The 12,553-nt window shown below is 41.4% G+C and overlaps 2 protein-coding genes across 3 annotated transcripts; both read left to right on the top strand.

Annotated features, from left to right (window-relative positions):
* Positions 1 to 929: 929 nt before the first annotated feature.
* angptl6 (angiopoietin-like 6) lies at positions 930 to 6,343 on the top strand. Of its 2 annotated transcripts, none has more exons than XM_040122757.1 (7): positions 930 to 1,472; positions 2,093 to 2,589; positions 2,707 to 2,847; positions 2,944 to 3,151; positions 4,083 to 4,276; positions 5,605 to 5,806; positions 5,900 to 6,343. In XM_040122757.1, the coding sequence occupies exons 2-7, from the start codon at positions 2,119 to 2,121 to the stop codon at positions 6,082 to 6,084; spliced, it is 1,401 nt and encodes a 466-aa protein (XP_039978691.1). In that variant the 5' UTR covers positions 930 to 1,472; positions 2,093 to 2,118; the 3' UTR covers positions 6,085 to 6,343. The 2 variants fall into 2 exon arrangements, with proteins under 2 accessions (XP_039978691.1, XP_039978681.1); XM_040122747.1 differs by having other exon boundaries at positions 5,536 to 5,806.
* A 222-nt stretch (positions 6,344 to 6,565) lies between these two features.
* icam5 (intercellular adhesion molecule 5) lies at positions 6,566 to 12,209 on the top strand. The gene is made up of 10 exons (XM_040115726.1): positions 6,566 to 6,763; positions 7,794 to 8,075; positions 8,163 to 8,486; positions 8,631 to 8,936; positions 9,088 to 9,339; positions 9,695 to 10,021; positions 10,128 to 10,364; positions 10,515 to 10,742; positions 10,893 to 11,156; positions 11,337 to 12,209. The coding sequence occupies exons 1-10, from the start codon at positions 6,712 to 6,714 to the stop codon at positions 11,516 to 11,518; spliced, it is 2,454 nt and encodes an 817-aa protein (XP_039971660.1). The 5' UTR covers positions 6,566 to 6,711; the 3' UTR covers positions 11,519 to 12,209.
* The last annotated feature ends 344 nt before the right edge of the window (positions 12,210 to 12,553 follow it).

The raw sequence follows: 12,553 nt of genomic DNA, 5'->3' as shown, positions 1-12,553 counted from the left end.
TGGGCGGGCGGCTGTGCGCTGCCCTTCATCGGAGTTTGGAAAGTTTGCGCAGGCGTGCGTTCACCGGACCGACCACAAAGTCCTCATCTCTCTCGAGAAAACCGAGGCATACCGTTTGAAAACACCTGAGATAAAAGCACACATGTCACCGTTGTGCGGCTCGCCCACGTAGATCTGAACAAAGTCACAAAACCAACCCAGTGATGGAAAAGACAAGTACTGTTCTGCCATACATGTACTTTACTGGTGCATTTCCATTTTATGTTACTTTTTACTTCTACTTCGCTACATTTAAGAGGCAAATATTTTACTTCCTTTTTCACTGCATTTATTTGACAGCAACAGTCGATAGTTGCTTTGCAAATTAGGATTTTTACACGTAAAACGTATTACCATCTTATGAGATATGATATCATTATGGATAGGAAGTACCCAGCAGTGTAGAAAGGTATTAAAATTAGCTTCACCTCAACCAGCCGTGACATTCATGTATCCGTAATGATATTCCAATAATATATGTATTGTAATACAAAACTCTGAAAGTTGCCATTCTGCCCAGTGAGTACTTTTACCTGTGATGCTTTGGGTACTTTTTGTATTAATACTTTTTTAAATTTTACTTAAGTAAAGATTTTGAATGCAGTACTTTTACTTGCAACAACGAGTGTTTTTATACTTTAGTAAAAAAAAATACAAATACTTCTTCCGCCACTGCTTATGTCAAACCTTATTCAGATAAAGGATAAAGTTGTGTACGTGTTGTGTTGTCCAGAGGACCCTGCCGAATAGTAGCTCCAATAGATGTAAGGCTGATGTACTGTTGTTTGCAATTAGTGTATTTTTTCAGGAAACCTGGCTGTGTGTCTAAACTTTTGTAAACTTCAGTAAAAAGACACAGTCTCTGATAGACTGCAGCAAATCCACTTGACCAGGGAAAACGCGCTAGCCGCACATCCCGGGGCAGAGGCTACAAATCAAACTAAAGAGGTTTCAATTCAGTCCAGTTCCAAATGCGATAGAGTCTGTGGCCGGAGAGCAGGTTGATGGCAGAGGGAGGAGACATCCTTGGATTCCTGCACTGAGCACCCAGCTAAACAACAAGTACTGGGAGGCGACGTCATTTGGATAGTTTGTAATTAGTTGTCTCCTTCTTCAGAGATCCCGGGACAGACTCCCTGGAGAAGAAGAGGTAGTCCAGCTACTGACAAAACTTGGATGTCATTCTGTTTTTTTTTTTCCTGTCATTCTGCTTTTTTTTCTTTTGTGACCCAAATTTCTCTGCTCTCAGCTTCACTTAAACATTTACAGAACACCACAGACATCTTTCAATTTGGAAGAAGTGGCTCATAGTGATCTATGAACATGTGATTTTTAAAATGTGTTAGCCTTGATTTTACATCTGCGGGTCCTGGAAGCTGCTGCTGCACACTGGAACAGACCAAAGACGTCCCAAATAATTTTCAGTCGCTACGGTAAGTAATGAATGGTCTTCTTCAGTATAATCTCCTTTTTAGGTAGACTGAAATGTACTTGTGCTGGTTATGGCATCCAAGTTATATCGTTATATAACATGTGGTTAATTGCGTACCAGAAAACATTGTCCTTTTCCAGCAAACAGTAACGGAGCAAAACTGGTGGTTTGTTTCAGAGAAAAAATATTGCTTGACACGCGGATTTCTACTGTTGGTACTAGTGATGTTTTTCAGTGAGAAAGTTATACAGGAGATTTTGTGTAAGATGTCAATATTGACTTATTTGGTTTCATGTGTTTATGGTGTTGACCATGGTTGTTGTGGCTGGATGTGGAGCTGACCCGTCTGTTGACAGTGAGATGGAGGTGTGTTGATTCTGAGTTGTTTGTGTTGACTGTTGTCCCATCGGTGTTGACTTGCTAACAAATTCCAGCCAGGGGGAAATGTGTGCACTTTCACTTTGCAAAGGCAACATGTGGTGAACAGTCAAGGCCCACAACACAACACAAATTTGTGTTGTCTTTGTATCAGAAATCTTTCTGAATGATTTGTCTTCAGGTGATATTTTTGTGTTGTTATTGCTGAGGTAATTCTAATTATGTCCTCTCCTCAACTACCAGGGTGTCCTCAGAGGTTGAACAGATTCATGGAGAAGACACTGACCATAGGTCTGACTCTTTTCCTAACACTCTGTCTGAACATACCAGAAGCAGGAGGACGGAAGGAGGGAGCCAATGGAGAAAACACTCAGAAACGCTCATCACGCTCTTCAGATACAAAAGGAGGCCGTTGCTCTTACACCTTCATTGTTCCACAGCAGAAACTGACAGGGGCGCTGTGTCTGAACACGCAGTCTGCTACTGCCAACCACTCTGAGGTGGCAGTGCTGCGATCGGAGCTCAGACGACAGCAGGAACAGCTGGAGAAGCTCCGGAGCCAACTGGACCAGGAGGGGGCCCTTGCCACGGAGGTAAGAGCCCTGCGCAAAGAGAGTAACAGCATGAATTCTCGCATTGCCCAGCTCTATGCCCAGCTGCTTCACGAAGTCATACACAAAAAAGACCAGGCTTTGGAGCAGCAAAGGCTGGAGAACCTCCTGCTAAATTCTACAGCACAGGTGAGCAGAGAACGGCAATCCTTGTTGGCGTTTGATTCATGTCCCAGCAAAGCTACATCTTATCCTAATCATCATCAAACTCATTCTTTGCCTGTTGTGGGTGGTGGAACATCTCAGGCACTGCAGGTGTCCAGTAATTACAGGGAGCTGGAGAAGAAATATGGAGCCCTCACCTCCGTGATGAACTCCCAGAACCAGTTTATTGCACATCTGGAGAAGCAGTGCCAGTGCAGGGACTCCGCCCTCCAGTCCTCTCTGGTAGGGAAAGAACTGCCGTTTGAATGTCCCAAATTTATACTGTATTTGTACAGAGGAACTGAGAATGGTGTGTTGTTTTTGTGTTGATCTGGACAGGGGATGACTGAACCACCAAAAAGCCACTCTAATGTGCATCCTAATTACAGCTCTGAAAACAACGAAATGACCAATGATGTTCAAAGGGACCAAAGTGCTCCTCCACCACAGAAGAAAAAAACAGGGGGACTTCATTCCCTCCCCACCACTACAGCTAACACTCCTACAGACCCTCCTTTCATTAGTTTCCCTGTCACAAAGACTCCAGGTACATCCATGTCAAACATGTCTTCTAGCAGAAGTCCTTCATTAGGCTCAAACCTGTGTGTATAAGTGCACCAATCTTCTGTCAGAGTTATTTGACTGCTTAGATAAGCAGCAGAAGCTGATGGAGTCAGTGACCTGCTGGTAGGAGCCCTATCTCTCTGGGAATGCCTAAACAATGTCAGAAACAGCTAACAGCTCTTATCAGAACGGAGAGGGCTTTATAATGAAGACACAGTTGTAAGCACACACACATATAGTATGAACCACAGCATTTGTTAGAGCTTTAAAAATAGCAGTGCTACTGTAAACTTACACAACTAGAATGTGTGAAATGACAAAGTAGAGGATTTCAGTAGTCCTTCCAGCAAGTCAGCAGAAAGAAAGTGTGTGATGCAACAGTTCCCAAAATGCCTGATGAAAGACTGCATTGCGTGGTACTTCCACAATTGCCACCTCTCGTTTATGTGGGGACTGCAAACGCTTGTCATTACAGAGTATTAGGCCTTATCACTTGAGATTTTCCTCTATGTATACATTTCCTCCGTGCAGGTTCTCATTTTCATCTTATCATTGTGACATAAGACACTGAACATGTGTTGGGAAATAAATTCTTCAGCTCCAAACAGCAGAAGCTGCAGTGATGATGAGATCTTTGTGACACTAAAAGAAACAGAACTTCTACTTTTCAAGGGTCAACTAGGAAAGAATAAAAAATTACAGTTTGAAAAGATCCAATCTCTCTCGATTGGACTTGGTCGGAATTACCACTGACATTAGCAACAATGACTATTGAATACTACATAACACATAAAAATATTACTTTTTAGTAAAAATGTCAAATTATTATATATATTTTAATATTAAATACTGTATCTCCATATTGTTTTTCTTATTATGTCTCTCACTTGGTTGCATATTTTCTCCTGACTCAGGGCCATGGCGGGACTGCCAGCATGTGCTGGAATCAGGTGAGACCACCAGCGGGATCTACCTGCTCCGCCCACAGAGTGCTAACCGCCTAATGCAGGCTTGGTGTGAGCAGAGTCAGGCTCAGGGAGGGTGGACAGTCATCCAGAGAAGACAGGATGGGTCGGTCAACTTCTTCAGGACTTGGGAGCAGTATAAGGTGATTTCATGCACGTTCAGAATCTGCAGAACACATGGGGGTTCATTATTCTTTTCACGGTAGAAACAAATATTGGCCTGTAGATGTCTTCAGGCCAGGACTCTTAACAAGTGTGAAATTTGGGACAGATCTGATGACGTGGATTCGAGTTACCGCAGTTTGTTTTACTGTCAAAACATTGAAATTCACCGCACTGCCAAGGAAATGCCGTTCAATTAAAACTCACAATAAAGCGTCATCAAGGTCTTAAGGCCTTTCTGACCACATTTGAGGTGGATCCGCTGAAACCGCTAGGAGGAGCATATCAAAGTATGAAACATATTGTTTCCTGTTGTCAGCAGGTGGCGCTATAACTACAACTTAATATTGGCATGTAGGTGACGTCAGGCCGGGACTCTTATCAAACATGTGAAGTTTGGGGCAGATTGGACAATGTATGTTTGAGTAACAACAACTTCCTCTGACATGGCCAAATATCGAAATTTGCCGCATCGCCAGGACAATGCTGTTCAACGAAAACTTAAAATGTAGGTGTGGGTGTACATGTAGGTGAAACGTACTGCGTGAGTTACTTTGTTGAAATTTTGCAGGGGGCGCTATTGAGGCATTTAGCTTCACCCGATCCTGAGACCCATATCAGTTGTCAATTTCTGCTACTTCTGACACGTGTGCCAGTTTCTTCGAGTTTTCGAGCATCCCCACCCCTCAACCACAACTTCCTGTTTCATGGTCAAACATCAAAATTCTGAATTCTGATCAATTCTCTTGGAGGAGTTCGTTATAGTACAATGCCTACAAATGGCAAAAAACTGCATCAAAATTACACAGTAAATTCAAAATGGCTGACTTCCGGTTGGTTTTATGGCATGGCTCTAAGTTGCTCTTTTGTAAGTCTTGGGATATTTCATGTGCCTACCGAATTTGTACTTGTAGGTGAAATGTACCACAAGGGCTACTCCATCGAAATGTTGTAGGGGGCGCTATCTAGCCATTTTGCCACACCCATATATTAGACCCATAAAACATGCAAATTTTCACCATGTCTAACGCTTTTGCAAAGTTTTCGTGAGTTTTCGAGAACCTGTAGCCCCTCAAAAATGTGATTAATTTGTCCTAATAACAATAATAATAACAATAAAAATAATAATAACAATAGCAGCTTCAATGGGGTCCTCACATCAGCTGGTGCTTGGGCCCCAATGAACATCACCAAATAAATAATTTTCCGTAGATTAAACTGATGTGTTGGTGTATTACAGCAAGGCTTTGGGAACCTAGATGGAGAGTATTGGCTTGGCCTGGAACATCTCTATTGGCTGACTAAACAGGCCCCATATAAGCTACGGGTGGCTCTGGAGGACTGGCAGGGCCGGCAGGTGTTTGCTGAGTATGACAGTTTCCACCTGGAGCCGGAGACTGACTGGTACCGCCTGAGGTTAGGACAATACCAGGGCAATGCAGGGGACTCGCTCTCATGGCACAACAACAAGGCCTTCACCACTCTGGATCGAGACAAGGACAGCTATACAGGTTTGCTCTCCCTCGGTCCTGTTTGTTAGCTCTCTGTAGGCATGGTGACGTGTTCTGTCAACACCTTCTCCTGTTCTTCCGTTGTCTTTTTAGGTAACTGTGCTCATTACCAGAAAGGAGGCTGGTGGTACCACATGTGTGCCCACTCCAATCTAAATGGTGTGTGGTATCGGGGTGGACACTATCGCAGCCGCTACCAGGATGGGGTCTACTGGGCAGAGTTCCACGGGGGGTCCTACTCTCTCAAACGAGTTTCTATGATGATCAAACCCACATAACATAGTTGAGCTGTAAACATGTGAGAAGGAAACTTGATAAACTGATGTGAATGATTCTCAGATATGTGTAGGGGAAATTTAAAAATGTTAAAATGTCTGTTTAAGAAAATTGGTCTTTACATGTTTATTAGAGGCCACTGAGTGATGTGTAAAGACTAAATCATTAGATGATGACTAACATGTACTGAGCTGACAGCCTGTTCTCTGTGTTGCAATTTCCTTATAAAATTTGATGTTTTTCAATTCGCAATGTACTTTTCAATAAAATTATGCCAAATTAGTTCCTGTTTTAAAACAAATTTTTCAAAAAGATACATTGAATGATTACACAAAATGTGGAAGGTGGGAAATATATGATCAACATTTGCTACACAAAGAGGTGTGGTTGCTTTCTTGTGTTTCCTTTGCAGGCAGTTTCCCGTTATGTGGGGCGTTGCACTTCCTTTTGTATTCTGCCATCATTTTCCTTAAGCTCATGCAACTGTCAGCAGCATGTCATCACTATCAGAGTCAGCTCTGAGCCAGAATTAATCTAGTCCGCATCTTGAAGCTGAAAATCCTCTGGACCATCTTAAAACACACTTCCTCTCTTCCATCCATCTCCTTCCTCCCATATGCTGATCCAGCATGCTGCCTCTCAAGATGTTAGGCCTTCTCATGCTCATGTTTTCGCTGTGTGGTAAGTAATAATGATGCTCTACAATAGCTCTGTCTGGGTCTTAAATGTTAATATGTTGTTTTAGAGAGAGATAAAACATATTTTAGAGATAAAACAACTACTAAAATAAACTGAAAAATGTATACTAGATCATTATATTTTAAACCGGAGGAGGAAACCGGAAAAATGAAAATTGTCATGCATGTACTCATCTATCTTTTGACAGGATAAATTGGAACAAAAAGTATGACTTCTTTAGAACTTTTAGATTTTAAGTTGGAGAGGTATGATAATGTTTGTGGTAGAAATTTATGCTCTACTATCTCTCACATCTGATTTGTGACTTGCGCTAAATTCATAGAGTGGATGTGGTGGATGTACTCTGTGGTTTTAAAAAACAAAGTATTAGTACAAATTAGCCCATCAACTACAGTATATTGTTAGCACCGTACAGGTGGTTTACAGACAGTATACAAGTACTGAACTGAAATGAATTTCTACATTTGGTTACCGGTACTGGTACTGTCAATATACAATCATAATTTCATAAAATTTATCAAAACCTCTGTCCGAATAAACTACACAGCTGCTTTTTTTCCTTTTCCCTTGCCCCTCTCTTTTTTGAGTGTGTTTTTGTGTTAAATAACTGTACTTTTTAGTCAGGGATCTTAAAAAGAGATGTGTGTCTCAACAGACTATCCCACTACATTAAATATTAAAAATGTTTACCATATTTTTTGCATGCATATTGTATCGTATGATCATATTAATTATTTAATGTTTAGAATTAGCGTTTTCTGAACAAGGACTACTTATACATGTATATTCAGTCAGTACCGATCTTTTTATTGAAATGGGGTGATGTTCGCATGACTTGGCTGCAGAGCCATGATTTAGCACTGTATTGTGACCATGAGAGCATACTGCAAGCAAGAATTCAGCCTTCCACAGTCAGCTCACCGTGACATGCATTGGTGACGTGAGCCACCAGAGTGCAGCACAGTCAACCTTTAAAGTCCAAAAACAACATGGCTTTTTTGTCCATCAACAGATGCAGACGGCACATGCCCAACAGACGCCAACCCTCTCATCCTGGAGCCGCCTGAGGTTATAGAAGAATATGGAAGTGTGGTCTTTGTTAACTGCACCAGCACAACTGACTATTACGATGAGATGTACTGGAAATATGGGACCAGAGAGTCTGGCATAGAGGAAGACAGTGCTTTTATCACCGGGGAAATGTCACTGGCAGACTGGAATGTAACAGCCGAGTGCAAAATAAAGCTGAATGCCTCCCTTGAATGCAGTAAAAACCTTGAAATCACTATTTACAGTAAGTGTAACTTCAAATAAATATTATGAAGTGGAAAAAAGATCAAAAACAGTGCAGTAACTCCATTATCTAATTTTGTTTCGATAGGGAATCCAGACCTGGTTGTCGTGTATCCTATAAAGTCTGTAAATGCTACCGCGGGAGGGACAATGTACGAGCTGCAGTGTGATATCATCAAAGTTGCTCCTGTTCAGAACCTCACTGTGAGGTGGTACAAAGACAACCGAATTATCAGGATGGACTCTTTCAGCGAAACAACCAAAACACCAGTGAATGAGTCTTCTTTTCTGACAGTCAACGTCAGCAGAGGAGATGACGGGGCTCAGGTTAGATGTGAGGCTCAGCTGGACTTTGGGCCAGATGGACCGAAACCTCATGCTATTTCTGACACACACACTGTTTCCGTGCCCTGTGAGTAATATTTCTGTTGTTTCTGGAATTTTTTTTTCACATTTTTAATTTTCAACTTAAACCCCCCCCCCCAAAAAAACTCAATGTGGTTTTCTATCATGTAAATATTTGAATGATTAAAAAAGACTAAATCTGCCTCTTTAGATGCTCCTGAGATCAACAGCAAAACTGCAAACTTTGTCACTGTGGAAGAGGGTGACAGTGTCAGCCTGAACTGTGAAGCTGAGGGTAACCCTCCTCCTCGCATTCATTGGGACGGCGAAGGGGTGTATATGACGGAGAACACGGAAATTCTCAATATTACCCGAGTAAACACTACCACATTTTACAGATGCACAGCTACCAATGATTTGGGAAGAACAACTAGGCTCATCACGGTTCACGTTTTAAAAAATACCATGCCAACACCTGTTATGGCAATGACCAAGCCTGAAACATCAGCACAAAACGGTATACTTCTGTCCTTTACATTCGTTTAGATATGGAACATGAGTCAATAATATCTTTGTTTTATAAACTTGCGGATACTGTTGACAACCTATTATTGATTGTGCCCTGAGATGAAACTCTGATGGAATATATGTTTCCTTTTGAATGGCAGTTTGCCCCCTGAGACTGACACCTGCCAAAATTGTGGTGAGATTTGGAGATCCAGCCTCAGTTAATTGCAGCACATCAGCCAGAGATGTTTTAGGAATGGGCTGGGAGGCTACAGTTGGAGGCACAGGGTTTAAAGACCTTCCCGTTGTCACCTGGAAAGTTGAAAAACTAGAAGACTGGACCATAGGACCTAAGTGCTTCATTACTACAGCTACTGCCCAGTGTTATATGATGCCATCCATCACTCTTTATAGTGAGTATAAGTCTAGAGGCTGTACTATACATTATCTTCTTGAAGGGGATTATCCTACACAATGTTTGACATAATGATGTCTTGCTAACAGAAACTCTTCATTGAATATTACACTTACAGTGCCACTTCAAAAGAAGAGTAAATACGGTAGAGACCATAATGTTCAATGGCCTGAAATAGCAGAGATTCAAATTTTCTGGCATTTTTATGTGAAAATGAAATGGGCTTGGGTATAGCTTTATAATACTAATACATAGATGTATGCATACTTCTTATACAATTGTGGTAACAATTTTAGGAATATTGTTACGTTTCTTCATTCTTACCAATTATTTTCCGTTGCTTTTATTTACAGAGACGCCAGACAATATTGCTGTCTCTGCGCTGGCTCATGGCCCGATGACGGAGGGCACGGAGTACCGGCTGAAATGTGACATCATCAATGTGGCTCCTGTGCAGAGCCTCACGGTGAAGTGGTACCGAGGAAATGAACATGTGAGCACGGAAATGTTTAATGACACCAGTGTGACCCCAATCAGTGTGTCCTCCGTCATAAGAGTGACTCCTAAAAGAGATTACAACGGAGCACTTTTCAGATGCAGTGCTGAGCTGCACCTAGGACCAGAAGGACCAGAACCTATCCCTACTGCATCATCGGAGCCTTACACTGCTGTTGTGCACTGTGAGTTTTCCACTTCTCTGTTTATTAAATAAAATAGATATTAACCTCCCTCCGCTCCTTTTGGGCAATTTTTACCTATGCTGATGTTTGTTTGTTTTTTTTGTAGATAAGCCACTGATTCAAGATTGTCCAACCCATTACTCTGGTGTGGAGCATGTATTCAGGATGGACATGTTTCCCTGTAATGTTGATGGGAACCCTCCACCCACTGTTAACTGGTACTATCAGGGAAAACGGATCAATGCATCTGAGTCTCTCACCAGGGTTCATTCAGGAAAATACACAGTGGAGGTTGGAAATAGCCTCGGCATGAGCCAAACCTCTGTTGACGTCACAATCGAATGTGAGTACATCAGACCTAGTTGATATTATATGTCTTTGCTACATAGATAATTGTCCATGACTCCCACGTGCACTGTACCAAAGTGTTGATAAGTTTATTTTTCTTTTGGCGTTATTTATTCTGAAAACGTTTTTGATACAATGTTCACAGATAGCCCATCATTTACCTGTGACGCTCGCTATGAAGTTGAAGAGAATGGTAAGCTTCACACTGGGTGTGTAGCAGAGGGAATACCTACACCCATCATCACCTGGCTTAAGAATGGAAAAGAGACGGTTTCCCCGCAAAACTGGACAAAGCATGATAGTGGAAAATACCTACTTACAGCGACCAACAAACACGGAACAGCCAACTACACGCTATATCTTGATGTTCTGTGTAAGTTTTAATGTTTGGAATCACAAAAATAGCCTTTGTATGTTGTTTTGTTCATTGGGAATATAAGTAGTTTGAGATTATAAATACATTTTGCAACATAATGTTTTTTCTTCTTAAATCTGACCCTTTTTTTTTTTTTTTTTCCCTCAGTTGCCCCCGAGTTCAAGGAAGGAAATTACAGTAAGGAGGTGTCCCAGGGCGAAAATGTGACTTTTGACTGCAGTGCTGAGGGAAACCCTGCCCCTGTGATCCTGTGGAACTACACCTCTGCAGTGAACGTGGACGAGACCACTGGGAGGCGCCAGAGGAGTGTCAGTGTCACAGGAGCCACGTCTACCAATGCTGGTGTTTACATCTGTGTTGCCACGAATAAAGTTGGGAGTGTGTCAAGATCCGTCACACTGATGATGAAAGGTTATTATTATTGACTCTGTAAACAACACTCATGGAAATGTATACAGTGAAGTGGTAGCTGATGTTCATGTTGCAATGCATCGGTTGCAAAAGAAAAAAACAAAAAACATTTAGCCTACGGCATCAAGAAGTGAGAAGTACACTTTCAATTTACGTAGTTTTATCTTGTTTGTCTTACAGATCAAACCAGTGCGGGCTTCTTAGCATTCACTTCATGGTGGCTGATTCCACTGATCGTCGGTATCCTCATCCTCACGATCGTTCTCTGCAAGTGTCAGAAAAAACATGGACAATATAGCTTTATTCCCGACAAAGCCAAGGAAAGTACAGATATCCCCATGTCTACAAAATCTGAAGCTTAGGATATTCATTACTTGCTTAATAGGTAAGATTGAATTTAGCTTGGGGGGTGAAAACATAGTCAAATAGGTCATTTATCTTTCAAGGCAAGAATGGCATGTAAATACTGTATTTTCATTTCCACTTTTGTGTGGTACTGTCCAATGTTTACACCACTACAGAAAAATGTTAAAATGCCTTTTGTACAGAAGTGTTATGAGGGAGAGGTACGGAGTAAGACCACTTGTTTTCCTGGCTATGCTGCCGACAAAGCAGGTGTGTTATAACATTGGGTTTTACCTGCGAGGCTGGAAAGTTTAATTTCGTTTTTAACCTTTTTTTTTTTTAAATCCACGATAAAGTTACGCTATAGCCTGTGTCGGGGTGTCGTGTTTTTAAATTTAGAACCTTTTCATTGCTCGCTGTGTACACTTTTAAATGAGAGTGAAAAAAGTTCAAACTTTTGTCATCTTTGGCGTTTCACTTTTGTGCTTTCACAGTGTAGCCTCGACTGTGTTCAATGCCCGAGTTTGCATTCTAATTTAAATGAAATGTTGGGTGTGAAAAAAACAAACAAACAATAAAACAAAACAAAGAAACAACAAAACAAAAAAAAAATGAAATTTTGCTTACATTGAACAGTGAGCACAGGGGGTGACTTTATACAGATACATTTCAGACTTCATTTTAGATCAATAATTCAGGATTTCAGAAGTCCGTTAACATGGGTTGTTAGATTAAAAAAAAAAGAACCCAAAACAAAACAGGCTGCATGTGTCATTCTTTATGAAGTCAATAAGGCCATGTGAACTGGTAAATCTGCCAGCATCAGCCGGTGTGTTGGAGCAGCAATTGATCCATGCTGGGGAATTTTAAGACGCTCTGTCAGGGAAGCACAAAGCTCAGCAGGGTGACATTATAAAACCAGGTTAAAAAAAACAACAAACAAAACAAAAACACGCAAACAAACAGTTTAAACAACAACAACCAATCTTTTGAAACAACACACATCACCAGGATGTGGCACGGATCTCTGGACGGTTTCGTGTGCGGTTCAG

The sequence above is a fragment of the Xiphias gladius genome, chromosome 3 (genome assembly GCF_016859285.1).
Source record: "Xiphias gladius isolate SHS-SW01 ecotype Sanya breed wild chromosome 3, ASM1685928v1, whole genome shotgun sequence".
Classification (NCBI taxonomy): Eukaryota; Metazoa; Chordata; class Actinopteri; order Istiophoriformes; family Xiphiidae; genus Xiphias; species Xiphias gladius.
Note: the sequence above shows the minus strand (reverse complement) of the source record. Positions and strands in the feature narration are given on the sequence as shown.